Source organism: Prionailurus viverrinus, chromosome B4 (genome assembly GCF_022837055.1).
Source record: "Prionailurus viverrinus isolate Anna chromosome B4, UM_Priviv_1.0, whole genome shotgun sequence".
Lineage (NCBI taxonomy): Eukaryota > Metazoa > Chordata > Mammalia > Carnivora > Felidae > Prionailurus > Prionailurus viverrinus.
Genome location: NC_062567.1, coordinates 45,058,062 through 45,078,523, shown reverse-complemented (window position 1 = coordinate 45,078,523; position 20,462 = coordinate 45,058,062). Strand labels below are relative to the sequence as shown.

At 34.0% G+C, this 20,462-nt stretch overlaps 1 protein-coding gene across 5 annotated transcripts in view; it reads right to left on the bottom strand.

The window, feature by feature from the left end:
- ATF7IP (activating transcription factor 7 interacting protein) overlaps positions 1-20,462 on the bottom strand; it is a 122,130-nt gene that overhangs the window by 18,349 nt on the left and 83,319 nt on the right. For all 5 annotated transcript variants that reach the window (XM_047865936.1, XM_047865935.1, XM_047865934.1 and 2 more), the window contains exons 7-11: positions 11,534-11,610; positions 10,857-10,945; positions 6,727-7,365; positions 2,088-2,152; positions 105-183 (exon numbers count right to left, since the gene is read on the bottom strand). In XM_047865936.1, the coding sequence (XP_047721892.1) occupies positions 105-183; positions 2,088-2,152; positions 6,727-7,365; positions 10,857-10,945; positions 11,534-11,610 (949 nt within the window). The remainder of the gene's footprint in view (positions 1-104; positions 184-2,087; positions 2,153-6,726; positions 7,366-10,856; positions 10,946-11,533; positions 11,611-20,462) is intronic.

Genomic DNA, 20,462 nt, shown 5'->3' with positions numbered 1-20,462 from the left:
AGCATAATGCTGTAGATATCTGTCTTCACTGATTATCATACTGAATTAAGAGAAAAAAATGCTACAAAGCATTCCTTGGTACTGGTACCATTACTTATAAGTACCTTGTGAAGCTCCACTCTCTTCATCATCCATTGTGAGATCAATGACACCACCCGAATCACTGCCTGTGGCTTTTCCACTCTGAAAAACAAAATTTCTGTTATTTTGCAAAGGAAACTCTAGCAGACATAGAGGAAAACTAAAATACTAAGGGGCAACAAGAATAAATGAGTAGCCTGGTTCAATCTGGACCCCCCCCAAAAGGCACTACCTGAAAAAAAAAGAGTTTGTCAGATAAATGATCCCCGAATACTCATAACATGTGTCATATAAAAAATAATTGTGAAACATTCTCACAAGAAATTCTACAAGTTGTTTTTTTTTTTTTTTTTCTCTAAATCTGTCAATTGCATAGAGCTATTAAAGTGATTAGGTACTTTAACTGGTAAGTGATTAAACACAAACACTATATTTTCCAACATTTAAAATGTTGATGAATTCTACAAACATTACATTAATATTATTTACTACACTAATATTAATACCAATATTAATTCACCAAAGTGCCAAAAGCAACTTCAAAGCTAGAATTAAGTTACACAAAATGACCTATGTTTCTTCCCTAAAAATTTTACATGGTAGGATAAGATATGGTGTGCTATACTATTAACTGACATCCAATTTGACCAAAGTCAACCCATTGTCCCAAATCATTAGAAATGCAATTAAAACAATTTTTTTTAACTCCACAATAGCAACAAAAAAGGAAAGTAGTACAACACAGACCTAAAGAACCAGTATCTTTGAGTCAAAAAGACCGATGGCATCTTTTAGTTCCAACACATATTAGCTATGTAAATTTATGTTAAAAGGTAATATCCTCAATTTCCAAAGTATGGATATGCGATCTGTTATGAGGACTAATCCAAATATGCATAGAAAGAGCTTAACACTAGGCATAACACGTGCTGTGTAACAAATGCTAATCATAATTACTTTATACCATACTGAGATCAGCTCCAAATGATTAAGGTTTTTAAAAACTGCAAAACTCAGACTTCACAAAATTAAAGGAAACAATGCCTTGACATTAAAAACTTCAGGCCCAATCCGAAGGTAATGATGTAATTCTAAATCTTTCGATGATGATGACTTCATTGAAAATGACTTGTCAACACACACTACAATCTAAAATCCAAAACTAAAAGTTCTTAAATCCTTAAAGAATGTAACAGAATCCACTTGCTGCAGTGTATTTTATAAGGTCCACTTTTCAAAATTTTCTAAATTTTAAATTTATCAAAAATTACTAACCATGCAAAGCCCAGTGAAAAAGAACCCAACTAAAGACAAAAGACAGTCAACAGAAAATAAGTCCAAGTAGAACCAGATGTTGAATTCAGCAAAGGCTTAAAAGCAGCTTTAAAAAATAGGTTGAAAGAGGGGTTGCTGGGTGGCTCAGTTGGTTGAGCAACCAGCTCTTGATTTTGGCTCAGGTCATGATCTCAGGGTTGTGAGATCAAGCCCCACATCAAGCTCTGTGCTGAGTGTGGAGCCTGCTTGGGATTCTCTCTCCCCCTCCCTCCCTCCTCTCTAAAAAAAAAAAAAGTTCAAAGAAATGAAGGAAAATACAATATTAATGAATGCACAAGTAAGCAATCTCAAAAGTAGAAACTGAAATACAAAAACAGAAATTCTAGGTCTGAAAAGTATGATTAACTTAAAATAATTTTCATTGTATTAAAAAATATTGATGGAGGGGCGCCTGGGTGGCTCAGTCGGTTAAGCGGCCGACTTCCACTCAGGTCATGATCTCGCGGTCCGTGAGTTCAAGCCCCGCGTCAGGCTCTGTGCTGACAGCTCGGAGCCCGGAGCCTGTTTCAGATTCTGTGTCTCCCTCTCTCTGACCCTCCCCGTTCATGCTCTGTCTCTCTCTGTCTCAAAAAATAAATAAACGTTAAAAAAAAAAAAAAACTGATGGAAATCCATTATCCCTGAGGACTATAACTGGAATTTTACTTTGAAATAGAAGGAAAAAATCTTACCTGTGATGTGCTATCAGCTGCTTTCTTATTAACAGAAGTATCTATTGTTTTGTTTGTCTGGTTTTCTGAGGAGTCAAAAAAAAAAAAGCCATTTTAAAAGCATCTACAGAACGTAAAAGGGTTGGTTGTTTTATATGCAACAATTCATGTAACTTTCTCCAATTATTTTTTTTTCTGTCAACATGTCATATATGCAAATGAACTCTCTCATAGACCACTGCTACAGTAACTTTCAAAAGAGCAAATTTACAATAGAGAAAAAATTTTCACATACCCATTGCCCAGAATATTTAATTCTTTCCTAGGGAATATCTTTGGAAATAATTTAGGATACGTACAACTTAAACGTCCTCACATAAGTAAATGGTTAAATAAAATAACAATTTTTCCATACTATATATCTTTGGAGAAAAAGATTTAATGACATGGCAAAAAGTATAATAAATTCATTAGCAAAACCATTACATGAGGATTCTGAGAAAATTTACATGCATAATCTCAGTAGTTAAATCAGATTTTTCTTTAGTCATTTTTCAATTAACTTACACTGAGTTTGTGATACACATGCATACATACACACAAAAGTTACTTCTAGAACAGAAGAGAAAATCAATCAAGTATGGTTTTCTGACTCAACTTCTAAAGAGAAGGTATTAAACTTTATCAAATGTCTTTAGCATCTACTGAGGTAATTATTTAGCTTTTCCTCTTTGGTAATGTGGTGAATTTCCAATGCTGAAAAATTCTTATCCTTGCTTTCTGTAGATAGTAATATTCTTGGTTAAAATATGGGAATTCTTTCATTTCAAATCATCAGAACACATATAAAGTAAACTATTTATGCTAAAAGGAAACAGTACTATGTATTTCATTATATATAAAATACACACATACACACACACACACACACCCGTATGTCAAAAAATTTTGGATAAACATCTACCTATTAAAAGAGGGTTTTCCAGGCTACAGAAGTAAAAAGGAGGCCCTTATAATTTCTCCCTACCCTTTTTAAATTATCTTAGTTTTCTTGTAGGAAGAATATATTAATATATTCCTTACTTTAAAAAAAAATATCTTAAAAGTACTTCATTTATAATGCATCAGCATCTTTTCTGGACTGTGAAGTTCCTGAAATATTACTTAGTAAAAAACAAATTCCATTTTACTGATCCTACATGGCCGAGTATTAATATACACTGAGGACATTACAAAACATCAGTGATTTACCACCAAAGTTTTTTATATACAATGTTAGAATATATTCATTTGGGCTTAGAAGGATTTTATTCCCATAACTGTAATAATCTTCCTTAATCTAGGTTTTTAATTAATATTCCCTGTGACTTTATTGTAGACTTTTTTGATTCTTAATGTAACAGTTTACCATTTCACTTATAATATCTACTTCAGATGACTGTAAATCTATCAATAAAACTGGTCAGGGTGAGAAATTAGAAATTGTACCTTAAAATCTTTCTATCATTTGGGAAGCCTCTCTATTTTACTATTCTTAAAAGATGATGTCATATTTAACCAACACTGTATTTTTACTGAAGTCATAAAAGGGTTTTTACAGAAGTGCCAATTAATAGTATTCCTTATTAGGTGCTGGATATTTGGTGTATTAAAATGAATTGAATGCAAAACTTTTAAATCATTTTCACAACACCATCTCTCATCTGAATTACTACCACAGCTTCCTAACTGGTCTCTCTAACCCTACTTTTATCTTCGCCAAAGCATTCTTCTTATTGCAGCCAGTGTTCAGGGATGTCACACTCCTCTGCAAAAATCCTTTAATTCCTCTGCCTATCACCTTTCCATATATTATCACATACCTTTTCCAGATCTCCCACATCCTCTCACAGGAACCTCATATCTTAACATTCATCACATTTACAGTTAATTACTTATTTAATGGCAAGGTTCCCTACTTAATTGTGAGTTTGGTGAGAATAGGAACTATTTTGTACATTTCTGTGTGCCTGCAGGATTTTAGAAGAGTTATAGGTATTCAATATTTCATGAATAAATAATATTAACTACAACTTATACCCTAAATCTCCTAGCAGTCTTTAGGATGATTTTTACTTTACTATAGAAACAGAAAATACTGACTTAATACATAAGGGGACATGAACTATAATAAAATACAAATTCATGCATTCTAGTTGGAGAGCTTATGTTCTCATTAAATCAATAATACCTACATAAGTATAAGACTTAAAATGTTTTAATTATAGAACTAATATATTTAGCATACTACAAATGTATTAAAAGTTGGCTTCAACCTTCATATTCAGCCAAAATTTGCCATATGGCTTCAGTTTAGGTTTTGGGAAGCCTAAATAGCTAAAGGCCTACTTTAATGTCATTGATGGCACCTCTAAAATTTTGCATGATAAAAAAATATATCATTGCATCGGATGTCATTCTTTTTTTTTTTTTTAATGTTTATTTATTTTTGAGACAGAGGGAGACAGAGAGCAAGTGGGGGAGGGCAGAGAGAGAAGGAGACGTAGAATCTGAAGAAGGATCCAGGCTCTGAGCTGTCAGCACAGAGCCTGATGCGGCGCTTGAACCCACCAACCGTCAGATCATGACCTGAGCTGAAGTCGGACGCTTAACTGACTGAGCCACCCAGGCGTGCCACATCAGATCTCATTCTAATTAACATTATGAACAGTATGCAAAGAAAGCTTATCATTCACATTTATGGTTAATATCCAATAAGTTACTTTCAAATGTAGGTAAGCACTCTAAATAGAACTTGAAACAATGATCGCCTTAAAATAATTTATACAATAAAGTACGTAAAATGTGTTAAATAAATATATGTTAAAAAATTAATTTTAAGTGTAAGTATAAATGTATATTATCACATAAGTAGAATGATGTACTGATTAAAAATGATTGTGAAAATTATTAGTTTTACATACAAAACAATTAAGAACAGTCAAGTCATTAAATGAATATGAAACAAACTGACACTTACTATGACTAATAGAATACCTTAGCTAGGTAATTTTGGGAAATATATACCCTTTGTGTCAACAAATGTTCATAAATATTTTAAGAAAACAGAATAATTAAATTATAACTCTGATACCTGTAGAAGTATTTAGGGTACGAGCATTCACAAAACTAAACAATATCTTTTAAGTTATTTATTTCTTTTCAGGCCATGGTCTTTTAGGAAAACTTCTATATTTAAGGATTTGTCTTATTTTGTGACCATGAATTAAAAAGTGTCAACTTAGGCTCAATCTTTCATAAAGTGGAAAAACTCAAAAATCATATAAAACAATGTCTAGGAGAAATCACCTTCTACCTGACATATTAAAAAATACTAAGGATTAGAAAAAAAGAAGTTAAAGAAAAATGAAGTAACCCCTTAAAATCTTGTTCACTGACCTCATTTAAAAAGCAAGTATCTTTCAGTGCTGCAAACATGGATTAGAGTGTCTAAAGAAAATGTGGTAGCAGATAAGGCTAACAAATACTGTTACTGTACTATGCAAGCATTTACATTTTAAATACTCATATTAATAATTGCATTTTTATATAAAATTTCAGATTTCTTCTTATATCCCAGATGTAAATTTGTATGAAGCTGATATTTAGCTCCAGTCCACTGTTAATTCTGATCAGCCACTCATTTATTCTCTCAACAGCCTTGTGAAATACAAAATGCAATCACTATTTATATGAGTAAATATACTTGAAGGGCAAATACACTACTAATGGCTACATGGGAAATTAAAGAAAACAAAAGGCTTGTATATCTCACTTACAAAAGTAATTTTGTATTTTAGAATGTTTCTTATATTTCATGGTCACTATATCAATAAGAGATATTACAACAATTTCACTATACACATTATGCCTACCCATTTAGCCACTTTACAATAGTGGAAATAAATGTGAGGCCAGAAATGAAGAATAAGTAAGTTCAATAACGCATACAAAATGTGTGCTTTCTAAAGACAAAGAAGACATAGAGTTTTACAGATTTTAAATACAGGTAAAATCCATTTCTCCTTTTTGCAATTCTGGAGAGTATACAGACATATACAAACATAATCATATACTATGTCACAGGGGAAATATATAAAAGATAAAACAAAAAGCAAACATTTTATAATAAATTAGAGAGAAGAACCTATTTTTAAATTGTTCAAATTTAGAAGACCGGAGTGATGAATGCACAAAGGATTTTTCCACATGGGTAGGGAAGATATGTTGTTTGTCATTTCCTCTTATATGCATATATTCTGTAAATTAGATACTTTAAAATAAATTTGTTCTATTCAGATATTCCTGCCAAATGCATACTAAAAGAAATTCATAATGCTTGCCTCAAAGCCTAAAGGAAAAATTTCACCCAGATTAGGAAAAATTACTAAAAGCTACATTACAAATGCTAACTCTTCATTCAAAATAAACTGTATCTCAAATACCATTTTAACAACATCATTTCTTAGGTAGCTAAAAACTTACTAAAAGTAATCTCCAGGGTATTCTATTTACTTTCTTCTTCAAATAAAGATAGCACTTCCACAAACACAAATATTCAATTATCTAAAGGCCATTAACATGCTTGTATTTCTATTAGTAAGCCTATATAGTGACTTACCAATTCTTGGGGTAGTAGTGCTGCTCTGTTCTGCAGGAGACGAAGTACTAAAAGCAGAAATTGGAATTTTCATCTGTATAGGACCTCGATTATTTGATGGACTATAGAGTCCCGACGGGCCTACTGTAGGTAAAGAAGTCCTTGTGGCTTGTACAATAGAGTGTGCTGTTGGAACAGCCTGTACAGCAAGTGTTGTTCCTAAGGTTGCAGCACTGGCAGGAGAGTTCCTTTGAATACTAGGACTGGCCACAGAAGGAACATTGTTTGGTTTAGAGGGGTTTGGCAAGGCTGGCAAGGATACTGGATTTTTGGTGAGACCACTCACAGTAGGTGGGCTTTGTACAGAAATGAACTCAACGTTGCCAGACGGTTGATTGGTCACTAAAGTCCCTGGATGGCTCTGTAGGAGTTGAGGCTGGGAGGATACCGCAACAGGTACATGCAAAATCACTGGTAAAGGTTGTAAAGAGATTGTAGGTTGGGGATTTCCACTAGGCACCTGAGTAGTAGCAACTACTGTAGCTGTGTTGGGTGCAGGAAGAACTGACGTTGCTGTCAGAGAACCCGAAGTAACTGGAGTCTGCAACTTAGGTTGACTACTGACAACTGTTGGAGGAGTGACAAGATTGGTTGAAGAGACTATAGAAAGAAAAAAGAAGTCTCAGTTTAAATGGCTGTCTTCATTTATCAGCTAGGATAATACAATACAATACAAATTTAATGCACTGCAATTGCTACAGTAAAGTCTTTCATAATACAATTTCTTCAAGACTTAAATTTTGGAAGTCTTTTTTAAACTTTATTTATTTTGAGAGAGAGAGAGAGAGACAGACAGACAGACAGGAAGCAAGCCAGGGAAGGGCAGAGAGAGGGAGAGTGAGAATCCCAAGCAGGATCAGCACCGTCAGCACAGAACCCAATGCAGTGAGGCTTGAACTCATGAACCGCAAGACAATGACGTGAGCAGAAATCAGGAGTCAGACTCTCAACTGAATGAGCCACACGGGGGCCCCTTAGATTTTGGAAATTCTTAGAATTAAATTTATAGAAACATTTTTGCATCTATTTTTGGCACACAGCTTATGACTAATATGGAAGACTAATCTCTCAGTATCAAAATAGTGCCTGAAAATTACTATCATCATTTCAGAGTAACTGGTAAAATGACTAAAAAACACTGAACTTGGTGAAGCTATACAGATAATTTTGAAACTACACTAAAAATATAAATGCCTTAGGACAATGACAATATGTAAACTCAAATAGACAATCTAGTTAGAATCATCACTATTAATGAATAAAGGAAGCTTGGCCATGGTATTTTATCATTCGGACCATGTGTGAAACCTCTATCTGTGGATTAAGTTTTACTGAATTACCTGGGAGGAACCAAGATGGGGAAGCTGCCTCTACTGAAACTCTAATGACATTATACAATATAGGACATAACACACTGAAGATGGGAGATGAATTAAGAAATAAGGGAGTTAATACCAACACCAGAGAAAATCAAAATGCTGGTCACTGAAGTTTTATAGTAATTTTGGCTCAACTATTTATCTTTCTTTTTTTTTTTTTTTTTAACATTTATTCATTTTTGACAGACAGAGAGAGACAGAGCATGAGCAGGGAAGGGGCAGAGAGAGAGGGAGACACAGAATCTGAAGCAGGCTCCAGGCTCTGAGCTGTCAGCACAGAGCCTGACACGGGGCTCAAACTCACGAACTGCGAGATCATGACCTGAGCCGAAGTTGGACGCTCAACCGAATGAGCCACCCAGTCGCCCCTATTTATCTTTATTTTTATTTGAACAGGTTTCAAACTGATGGCCAAGCTTCTTTCTCACTGATCTGTACTGTTTCCAAAACAATAGGCACACTAGAGCAGCAATTCTCAAAGTGTTATCCAGGGGAACACGTGCAGATTATTGAGACCCTCTCAGGGAGCTGGTAATATCAAAACTATTTTCATAACAAAAAGACATTACTTGATTTTTTTCACCATGTAAATATCTGCACTGATGGAGCAAAAGCAATGGTGAGTAAAACTTCTTGATGCCTCAGTACAAAAATCAAGGTATTGAGTGGTACCAAACTGTCAATACATTCTTTACCCCCAAATGTTCACAGTAAAAAACAAAGTCAGTTTCACTCAAGAATGTCCATGATGAAGTAGTAGAAACTATTATTAAATCTCAGCCCTTGAGTACAGGTCTTAGTATTCTGCGTGAAAAAATAGGAAATCTACAACAAGCATTACCACTGCATGCCAAAGTAGCGTGTTTGGCTCAAAGCAAAATGCTTGTACTACTGTTTGAGTTATAAAACTAAGCTAACCACCTTTTTCACAGAAGACCATTTTTAGTTGGAAGAATGACTTATAGACATACTGTGATTATTCACACTGGGTATTTAACAAATTTTCTTTCTTTCTTTCTTTCTTTCTTTCTTTCTTTCTTTCTCTTTCTTCTTACTTCCTCTCTCTCTTTCTCTCTCTTTCTCTCCCTCTCTCTCTCTTTCTTTCTCTCTTTTTTCTTTAAGTAGGCTCCACACCCAGCATGGAGCCCAAAGCGGGGCCTGAACTCATGACCCTGAGACCAAGACCTGAGCTGAGATCAAGAGTTGGATGCTTAACCAATTGAGCTACCCAGGTGCCCCAACAAACCTTTTCTTGAAAATAAACCTTGGCAGTCAAAGAAAACAACTAATAGTATTTATTGGCAATAATACAATTTGAGTTTTCAAAAAAAAAAAAATTAGAACTCTGGAAAAACATGTATCTGCCACTAAGAGCATGACAGCTTCCCAAATCTTCAAAGACATTTCTGACAAAAATTTATTTTTTTTTAAGTTTTTTTTTTTTTTAAACATTTAGTTTTGAGAGAGAGCACAAGAGGGAGGGGGCAGAGAGAGAGAGAGAGAGAGGGAGGGAGACACGAATCTGAAGCAGGCCCCAGGCTCCGAACTGTCAGTGCAGAGCCTGACACGGGGCTCACATTCATGAACTGTGAGATGCTTAACCGACTGAGCTACTTGGACGCTCCAGAATCAATGTGCTTTTTAAAAAGTTTATTGAGGTGTCAATAATAGAAGCCTTACATAACTCAGTGAGTATTTTCCAAATGATTGATGAATGAATGATATTCGTAAAAGATCCATCCAAGACAGACAAATAGATTTTACTGAAAAACTTAGAAAAGTTCATTGATATGGTTTCACATTCTACTTTGCAACTAACCATTAATAAACTACTTGACTATGTCAAACAATATTCACAAATCATCTAAAATGGCTAGCCCTTTTCCAAATACATATTTGTATGAGACTGAACTTTATTCAAATACTTCCACCAAAACAACAAATTGCAAGAGATTGGATGCAGAGACAGATAGAAGAATCTAGCTATCTTCAACTGTCTTAATGTTTTAAGTATAAGACAGATTTGTAAAACTGTAAGACAGCAACACTTCCACTAATTGCTTTAAGCTTGGGAAATAGTTATTTTTTCGTTAAAACATTATCTGTGGGGTGCCTGGGTGGCTCAGTTAAGCGTACGACCTCAGCTCAGGTCATGATCTCATGGTTCGTGGGTTCGAGCCCCTCATGGGTCTCTGTGCTGACAGCTCAGAGTCTGAAGCCTGTTTCAGATTCTGTGTCTCCCTCTCTCTGCTCCTCCCCCACTCATGCTCTGTCTCTCTCTCAAAAATAAATAAACATTAAAAAAAAAAATTTTTTTAAACCATGTTATTTGTGTTTACATGATATAGGTTTGTTATTATTTTTAAATGAATAAACATGTAAAAGTTTGTATTTTAATTTCTACTCCAAGTAAATATCAATTACTATAAGCCACAAAAACAAAAGTTCTTTGGGATTCTTAATAATATTTTAAGATTATACAGGGATATGGAAACCAGAAAGTTTGAGACGCACTAGACTCTTGAATTCCTATATTTTCTTGCATATCTGTAAATCCTGATTTTTAAATAAAATTTTGTACTCATTATTTAAGTTCAGATAAATATGCTCAGTTCCTTAGATCATTTCAGTCTCAAAATAATGTAAGAACAGAGAACTAAAGCCTTTATAAAATTCCTAAGAAAATGTTACTTTGTTGTTTAAAAATATTACCTGTATTCACAGGGGTTGGAAAGGATGTTGGTGCACTCTCACTTACATTCCTTTTGGACTCCAGCATCTGTCTCACTGTGCCTGCATTTCTACAAAATATGCATATATATATACACACAAATAGTCAATGCAAATGCCATTCCGGAGGACATCAATATATGAATAGAGAAAGCAGTGGTCCGTAGGGGGAAAAGGGCAACTAGATTTGGGTACTATAGCACTAAAGTGCAAATGAATATGCTGAGGCCAAGATGGCACATAGATTTCAGCACGCTGGGGTCTATGGCATTAAGGAAGAGTCTTTCTCTTAGGTTCTAATGTCCTTAACATTTTTACCAAAAAACCAAACGTATATCCTAGTATTTGTAGACATTTGTTCTTATTACCCCTAATCAAAGCATTTCTCAGTTACTTTGAAAGAATTCTATTTAACACAAGTTGTTAAATCTTAAATGACCAAAGAAAAGCCTTATAATAAATTAGCAAAGCCAGTAACCAACCACAAATGAATAATTATAGCAAAACAAAACAAATAAACAAACAAAAAATCTATTTAATTTAGGATACTAAACTTCTCTACAAAATAACTAGAAATATACTCCAAAACATTCTTATAAAATAAAGAGAATCAGAACCTTGTTCTGTTAAAAATCTGACAGACTGTTTACAATTCTCACCTGTATGGCACATTGTTATTATTGCTGTTGACGTCAACCACAGACTTTCCTGGTGATACAGGTGGGTTTGGTGGATTCTGGGGGAGAAAAACACCCAGGTAAAATAAAACCCAATACAAAAGGAGTCTTTAAAAATAAGACCTTAACTAGACCTACTGTGATCATTTCATAATGTATGTAAGTGTTGAATTATTATGTTGTGCACCTGAAACCAACTTAATATTAAAAAAAAAACAAAACCCTGATGTGGTTTCTCAACATATTATCTGTTACTTCCATAATATAGTAGAAAATATTACTACATGAGACAAGAATTTGAATCTTGGCATTACCACTTGTTAGCTGTGCCTTAAACAAATTAATCTGTTGAGACAACTGCTTATCATGTGAAAGATTAATATAATAATTCCTATACCTCAGTTTTTAAGATGAGTAAATAAAATGATGTGAAAACGGTTTACGTGCTGATAAATATTAGTAATATGAATCTAAAGAATAACTAGACATACTCATTTAATAAATATCTAGTGAATGCCTACTATATACCATGCATAGCAGGCACCAAATTACCAACAGAAACTCAACAAACAAGGTACAAATGTATTCCTTCCCAAAATAGGTGATTACCAATTAAGTGGTGCCTAAGGTCACAAATCAAAATTCTAAAATCGAAATTATTTTTACAGTATTGTTTAAAAAATAAATACTTGCCACTAGGTGACATGTAACTTCACAAAAAGATGTCTCAATTCTAAACTTAAGTATCAACTAATTTCATCCTTTACTCCCAAAAACAGGGAATATAGAAATGGAATTCTTATACATGTTAATAAGCATTACTTGGGCCTCCATCAGTAATTACACTATAATTATTTACTTCTTAAATGAAAAATATAAATAACTCTCAAGACTTAGTTAAATATAATAAGTATTAAAACAAATTAAATATTGAAGTGCTTAATATTACATCAAGTACATGCTATTAATCACTCTTTTCAATCAACAAATCTTTTCTTTTTAATTTTTTTAAAATGTTTATTTATTTTGAGTGAGAGAGAGAGAGAGAGAGTGCACAAGGAGTGGAGAGAGAGAATCCCAAGCAGGCTCTGCACCATCAGCGCAGAGCCCAACGTGGGGCTTGATCCCATGAACAGGAGAGATTATGACCTTAGCCGAAATCAAGAGTCAGAAGCTTAACCGACTGAGCCAGTCAGGCACCCTCAATTAACAAATCTTGATGCTTTTTATAGGATAAAAGGATAATTTTCATCAACAAGTATGGCACTGTATTAGTTATACATGTAGAGAGGACAAAAGATACAATTACAATATATTACTCTAAAGGTGTTTAAAATCTGTGAACAAAAACATATTAAACAAATAGAAAAACAAATTAAAGTAACTGTGCACTCTCAATTTTAAAAAAGTTTTTAAGGAAAACCTTCAAATAGGTCTTTTGAGTAATTAATTAGTACATTCAAAATAGTTAAGATGAAGGCAAAGAACATTTCATGGAGAAAAACAGAAAAAGGAAAAAAGCATAAATAAATACAATTGGCTTAGAACACAGTATGGTCACTGGATAGAAGTCCTTAAAATAAATACTAGTGTGGTGACATCAGCAAGATGGTAGAATTGGAAGCCCAACACCCTCCTTCTCTCATGCGATGGACCAAATTTCCTTTGTCAGAATTCCAGAAACCAGTCAAGAAGTATAGGACCCCAAGCAATAGTGAGGCCAAGAAGAGATGCATTGTAGTGAGTAAGAAAGTCTGTTGCACTTACCTACCATACCCCAAACCCCTCCCAACACAGTATGGCACAATCAAAATTCCTCACTTGTGGCTTCTCCTTTAAAAAGGAAAGAGAAGAGTGGAACATTCACGCAACACTATGGCTTTTCAGGGTACTGACCGAGGCACTGGTTTCTGTTTCACCTGACCTGAAGGAAGTAGTACATGTTGGATGTCTGGAGGCCATATGAGAACAAGTTAAACCTATCAGCTTGGTACAGCACCAGAAAAATTATAGTAACACAGACAGAGAGCAGGGGGGACCTCCAAAACAATGGCTTATAAAATGAAAACTATAATATGGAAGACAGATGCCGGGGGGGGAGGGGGGCTCCCAAGTAGAAACAGACAAGACTCTTCAGATAAGAGATTACACAAACAACCTCAGTGAAAATGCATCTCTAAAAAAAGTTTGAGAGGTTGCTAGAGTATCTACCTGAGTTGAATAATAAAGGTCTTTTTCTGTATAAATATACTGTGAAAAGACAGGGAAAGGTGGCTGTTTTTTCAAGTGCCCAAATTTCAACATAACAGAAATAGACATACAAAGAAACAGGGAAATATGGCTCCACCAAAGAAATAAATCTCCAGAAACTGACCCTAAAGAAATAGGGATCTATGGATTATCCATTAAACAATTCAAAATAACTGACATACAGATGTTCAATGAGGTAATAGAGAACAGAAACAGAAAACTAAATGAAATTAGAAAAGTGATGCATGAAGAAAATAAGAATATTAACAAATAGAAACTAAAACAGAACCAAAAGAAATTTTGGATCTGAAGAGTAACTGAAATGAAAATTTCACTACAGGGCATCAGCACCAGACTGTACTGAGCATAATAAAGACTTAGTGAACTCGAAGACAAGTCATTTGAAATTATGGAGTTAGAAGAGCAAAAAGAAAAAAGAATGAAAAAAATGGGGAAAGAGCCCAAAGGACTTATGAGAAAATGCTGAAAGGACCAATACATGAATATGGGAATCTAAGAATAGAAGAGAAAGAAAATGAGCAGAAAGTCTTTGAATAATGGCAAAAACTCCCTAAATTTGAGGGTGAAAACTGATAATACAAATTCAAAAAGCTCAGAAACCTCCAACTAGAATAACTCAAAGAGATCTACACTGAAAAACACGGTCAAGGTGTCAAAGGTCACAGATAAGGAATTCTGAAAGTAACAAGAGAAAAGCAACCCACCACATTCAAGGGAGCTCCCGTAAGATTATCAGTAGTTTTCTCAGCGGATACCTAGAAGGCTAAAAGGGAGTGGAATGATATATTTAAAATGCTGAAAGAAAAAACTACCAAGCAAGAATACTATATCCAGCAAAACTTTCATTCAAAAATGAAGGCAAAATTAAGACATTCCTAGATAAATAAAAAGCTAGGGAAATTTATGACCATTAGATCTACAATGAATACAAAAAAATGCTAAGAGGAGTCACTCAAGTGAAAACGAAAGGACATTAGACAGAAACTAGAAAGCACACAAAAAAGATGAAATTCTCTGGTAACGGTAAACACACAAATACAGAATCCTGCATTACTATAAAGTTGGTACATTAAATCACATTTAATTCTTGTATAGAATTTAAACACAAAAATAACCACATTTTTGTTAAAGGATACACAATATAAAAAGATATAATAAAACCAGTAACAAAACTGTGAGGGGAAAATATAAAGACTAGAGTTCTTAAATGTGATTGAAGTTAAGTTGTTACCAGTTTAAAATGGTCTATGTAACCCCCATGGTAAACACAGATAAAATACCTATAGGCCGAAAGTAAAATAATGGGAAAACGTATTCCATTCAAATGATAACCAAAAGAGAGAAAGGGTGACCATACTTATATAAGACACAAAAGAGCTTTTAAAGTAAAAAACTATTACAAGAGACAAAAAGAACATGATAAAAGCATCAACTGACCAGATACAATATTAATAAATATATATGCACATAACATCATGGCTTCTAAATGATATAAACATTGATAGAACTGAAAAACAGATAGAAACACAACAGTGAGAGTCTTCAGTACATCATTCTATATAACGGAGAGATGATCTGGAGAAAAATTCAGTAAGGAAATAGCAAAACTGAACAATATCACAGACCAAATGGACCAAACAGACATTTGTAGAAATTTTCACCCAATGGCAGAAAAATACAAATTTTTCTCAAGTGCACACAGAATATTCTTCAGAATAGATCAGGTTACAAAATAAGCTTCACCAAATTTATAAAGATGAAAATGATGAAATATCTTTTCCAACCACAATGGAACAAAAGTAGAAATCAATAGCAGAAGACAAAACGGAGAAGTTACAAACATGTGGAAATTAAAACACACTTAAAAATCTAATAGATAGGGGAACCTGGGTGGCTCAGTTGGTTGAGCGCCAACTTTGGCTCAGGTCATGATCTCATAGTTCATGAGTTCGAGACCTATGTTGGGCTCTGTGCTGACAGCTCAGAGCCTAGAGCCTACTTTGGTTCTGTGTCTCCCTCTCTCTCTGCCCCTCCCCTGCTCGTGCTCCCTCTCTCTCTCTCTCTCTCTCTCTCTCTCTCAAAAAATAAAATAAAAAACAGTAAAAAAAATTTTTTTTAATGTAATAGATTAAAGAAATCATAAGAGATATTAGAAAATATCTTGAGACATGGGGCGCCTGGGTGGCTCAGTCGGTTAAGCGGCCGACTTCAGCTCAGGTCACGATCTCGCGGTCCGCGAGTTCGAGCCCCGCGTCGGGCTCTGGGCTGATGGCTCAGAGCCTGGAGCCTGCTTCCGATTCTGTGTCTCCCTCTCTCTCTGCCCCTCCCCCGTTCATGCTCTGTCTCTCTCTGTCTCAAAAAGAAATAAAACATTAAAAAAAAAATTAAGAAAATATCTTGAGACAAATAAAAACAAAAATACAACATACCAAATTTATAGGAAAAATTTACGCAGAAGTAGTACTAAGAGGAAAATTTAGGGGCACTTGGATAGCTGTTAAGTGTCTGACTCTTGGTTTTGGCTCAGGACATGATCTCACTGTTTCGTGAGTTCGATCCTCACATTGGGCTCTGCACTGGCAGCATAGGCTCTGCCTGGGATTCTTTCCCTATCTCTCTGTCCCTACCCCTCCTGCGCTGTCTCTGTCTCTCTCAAAATAAGTAAATAAACTTAAAAAAAAATAAGAGGAAAATTTATAGTGGTAAATGCTTTTGTTAAAAAAGAAGAAAGACCAGAACTCCTTGGTGGCTCAATCAGGTAAGCATCCAACTCTTGATTTTGGCTCAGGTCATGATCTCATTTTTCGAGAGATTGAGCCCCGTATAGAGCTCCTCCCTGATAGTGCAGAGGCTGCCTGGGATTCTCTTTCTCCCCCTCTCTGCCATGCCCCTTCCTGACTTGTGCTCACACACACTATCTCTGGGGAAAAAAAAAATCAGAAAAAAAAAGACCTGAAATCAACAATCTAACTTTATACTTCAAGTGACTAAAGAAAAACAAACTAAACTCAGAAGAAGGAAGGAAATAATAATGATTAAAGCAGAAATAAATAAAACAGGAACACAAAGTCAGTAATAAAAAATCAACTAAGAGTTGGCACTTTAAAGGATCAACAAATTGGCAAAACCTTTACCTAGATTATCTATGAAAAAAAAAAGAATACATAAATAAAATCATAGATGAAAGAGAAGCATTACAACTGATGCCATAGCATAAAAAAGGATCATAAAAGACTACTATGAACAATTATATGGCAACAAACTGGATAACCTAGAAGAAATGGATAACTTCCTGGAAATATATAACCAAGACTGAATCAAAAATTAAAAATTTGAACAGACCTGAATAAAAAATCGGACTGAATTAGTAATCAAAAACATCCTAATAACAAAAAATACCAAGGACTAGATGGCTTCAATGGAGAACTCTACCAGACATTTAAAGAATTAACAGCAGTCTTCCTCAACTCTTCCAAAGAATTGGAGGGAAAACTTCCAAACCCAGGCCAGCATATCCTGATACTAAAGCCAAAGATCCTACACAAAGAAAACTATAGCCTAATATCACTGATGAACATAGATGCAAATATCTTCAACAAAATTTTAGCAAACCAAATTCACCAGCACATTAAAAGAATTATATAACATGACCAGGTGAGATTTATCCCTGGAATGCAAAGATAGCCTGATACAGGAAAATCAATCAATGTATAAATCAATCAATCAAAACCACATTAACAAAATGAAGGAGAAAAAAACTACATAATCTTCTCAATTACTATAGAAAAAGCATTTCATAAAATTCAACACTCTTTCATGATAAAAAAACAAACAAAAAAAACCTCAACAAGTTAGGAATGGCAGTAAACTACCTCAACCTAAAAATACTATATGTCAAAAGCCCATACCTAACATCATACTCAACAACAACTCCTCTAAGATCAAGAATAAGGTAAGGTTGCCCACTCTCATCAACTTCAGCATGGTACTGGAAAAATCTCACCAAAGCAATTATGCAAGAAAAGGAAATAAAAGGCAGCAATAGTAGAAAGGAAGAAGTGAGGATGTCTCTGTTTGCAGATGATAGGATCTTATAATCAGAAAACCCTAAAGGGTACACACAAAAAAGTTTGAACTAATAAATGAATTCAGCAATGCAGCAGGATAAAAAAAAAAAGTCAAAATCAATCATATTTCTATATACTAACAACCAACAATCTGAGAAAGAAATTAAGAAAACAACCCCATTACAATATCATCAAAGAGAATAAAATATGTAGAAGTAAATTTAACCAAAAAGGCAAAAGACCTTTAATATGAAAACTACAAAACAGTGTTGATTAAAATAAAAGACACAAATGGAGACATCCCATGTTCATGGACTGGAACACTTAATATTGCTAAAATGTCCATACTACCCAAAGTGATCAAAAGTTTCCATGCAATGTCTATTAAAATCCAATGTCATTTTTTGCAGATATAGAAAAAAGCATACTAAAATCTATATGAAATCTCAAGGGACCCTGAATTGCCAAAACAATCCTGGAACAGAAGAACGAAGTTGGAGCCTCCATACCTCTTGACTTCAAAACATGTTACAATGCTATAGTAATCAAAACAGTGTGGTACTGGCATAAAGACAGGCACATGGTCCAATAGACTAGAACAGACATCTCAGAAATAAACTCTTATGTATAAGGTCAAGGGATTTTCAACAAGGATGCCAAGGCTACACAATGGAGAAAAGACAGTCTTTCAATAAATGGTATGAAAACTCAATATTCAAATGCAAAAGAATGAAACAGAACCATTACACCACATATAAAAATTAATTCAAAATAAATCAAAGACCTAACTGGAAGACCAAAACCAAACATGTCTAGAAGAAAACACAGGGAGAAAGTTTTATGACATCATATTTTGTGATGATTTCTTGGATATAACATCAAAAGCACAGGCAACAAAATAAAGCAAAACAAAGGAGGTTACATCAAACTTGAAAACTTATGCACATCAAAGGAAACAATCAACAGAGCAAAAATGAAACTTGCAGAACAGGAGAAAATAATTGCAAATAATATATCTGATGGAAGGGGTTAATAACCAGAATACATAAAGAAGTCCTACTACTTAATTAAAAAACAAGCAAGCTAATTAAAAAACAGGCAAAGGACCTGAACAATTCTCTACAGACATGCAAAATGGACTGCAAGCATATGAAAAGATGCTCAACATCACTAATTATTAGAGAAATGCAAATCAAAACCACAATGAAATGCCACCTCCCATCCATTAGGGGGCCATTATCACAAAACAGAAAATAACAAGTGTTGACAAGAATGTAGAGAAATTAGAACCTTGTTCCCTGCTGGTAAGAATGAAAAATAGGGTGGTCTCTTTTATTAAAAAGTTTTTTAATAAAAAGTCTCTTTTATTTTGAGGCTCCTCAAAAAACTAAAATCAAATTACTATTTCACTTTCCAGTAGATATCCAAAAGACTTGAAACCAGGATCTCAAAGAGGTATCTGCATACCAATGTTCATTGTAGCATTATTCACAAAAGAGCCAGGAGATGAAATCAGCCCAAATATCCATCAATAAATGAATGGATAAAATGTGGTGTATACTATATACATACAATAGAATATTATTCAACCTTTAAAAAGGAAATCTTGTCACATGCTACAATACAGATGAGCCAAAAAAACAAATACTATATATAATTTCAGTTAAGAGGTATTTAGAGTAGTCAAATCATGGAAACAAAAAGTATCCAAGTGCTGAAAGGAGGGGAAACTGGAGTACTTTTTCTATGGTTCGGAGTTCCAGTTTTGCAAGAAGAAAAATGTCTAAAGATCTATTACACAATGATGTTATTAATATAGTTAAAACTACTTAACTATGAAGTTAAAAATGATATATTTTATGTTACGTGTTTGTAGCACAATTAAAAAAAAACAAAACATTTTTAAATAAAAAATTCAAACGCAGAATTTAGAGTTAATCTAAAATTTTACTGAATCAATTACATCATTGATTTTCATAGATAAAGAATGAGAAATATCTTTACATTTCTTTTATAGTAAGAACTAGAAAGGATATAAATTAGAGATAGCAATTGTAAGGCAATAAATGTGGACTTAATAGTAAACTGCCTATGAGGTTTTTCTGCTTTTAAAACCTAAAACGGAAAATGTTTTAAGACAAACCTGCATGGTGGGGTTTGTTTTTAACTGGTTAATATCAGAGGACCAAGGAGCAAATCTAAATAGAAGAAAAGCATTTAAAGTATTATTGTTTATTTATTTTAATAAGGGCGAGAACTAAGTTCTAAACTTTCATTCTGTATCTCTCCTGTTTTCAAAATCTAGCATGACACAGATGTAAAATTATAGTGGATACCATAGTTAAAGGGAATTAGGACATGAAAGAACAAATTCTTGAGATTTCTAGAAATCGCTGTTACAAGAAAATATTAACAAGAATAGGTAGAAAGATGTCCCAGTTTTGGCATATAAAACTGGCCTTACCCGAAAGCTAATTGAGGAAGGAACAAAATTTGAAAGTTTGAAGACCACCTCAATATTTTTATTCAAGTACCACATACCCTAATTGTTCAAATTAACCTTTTCCAATACA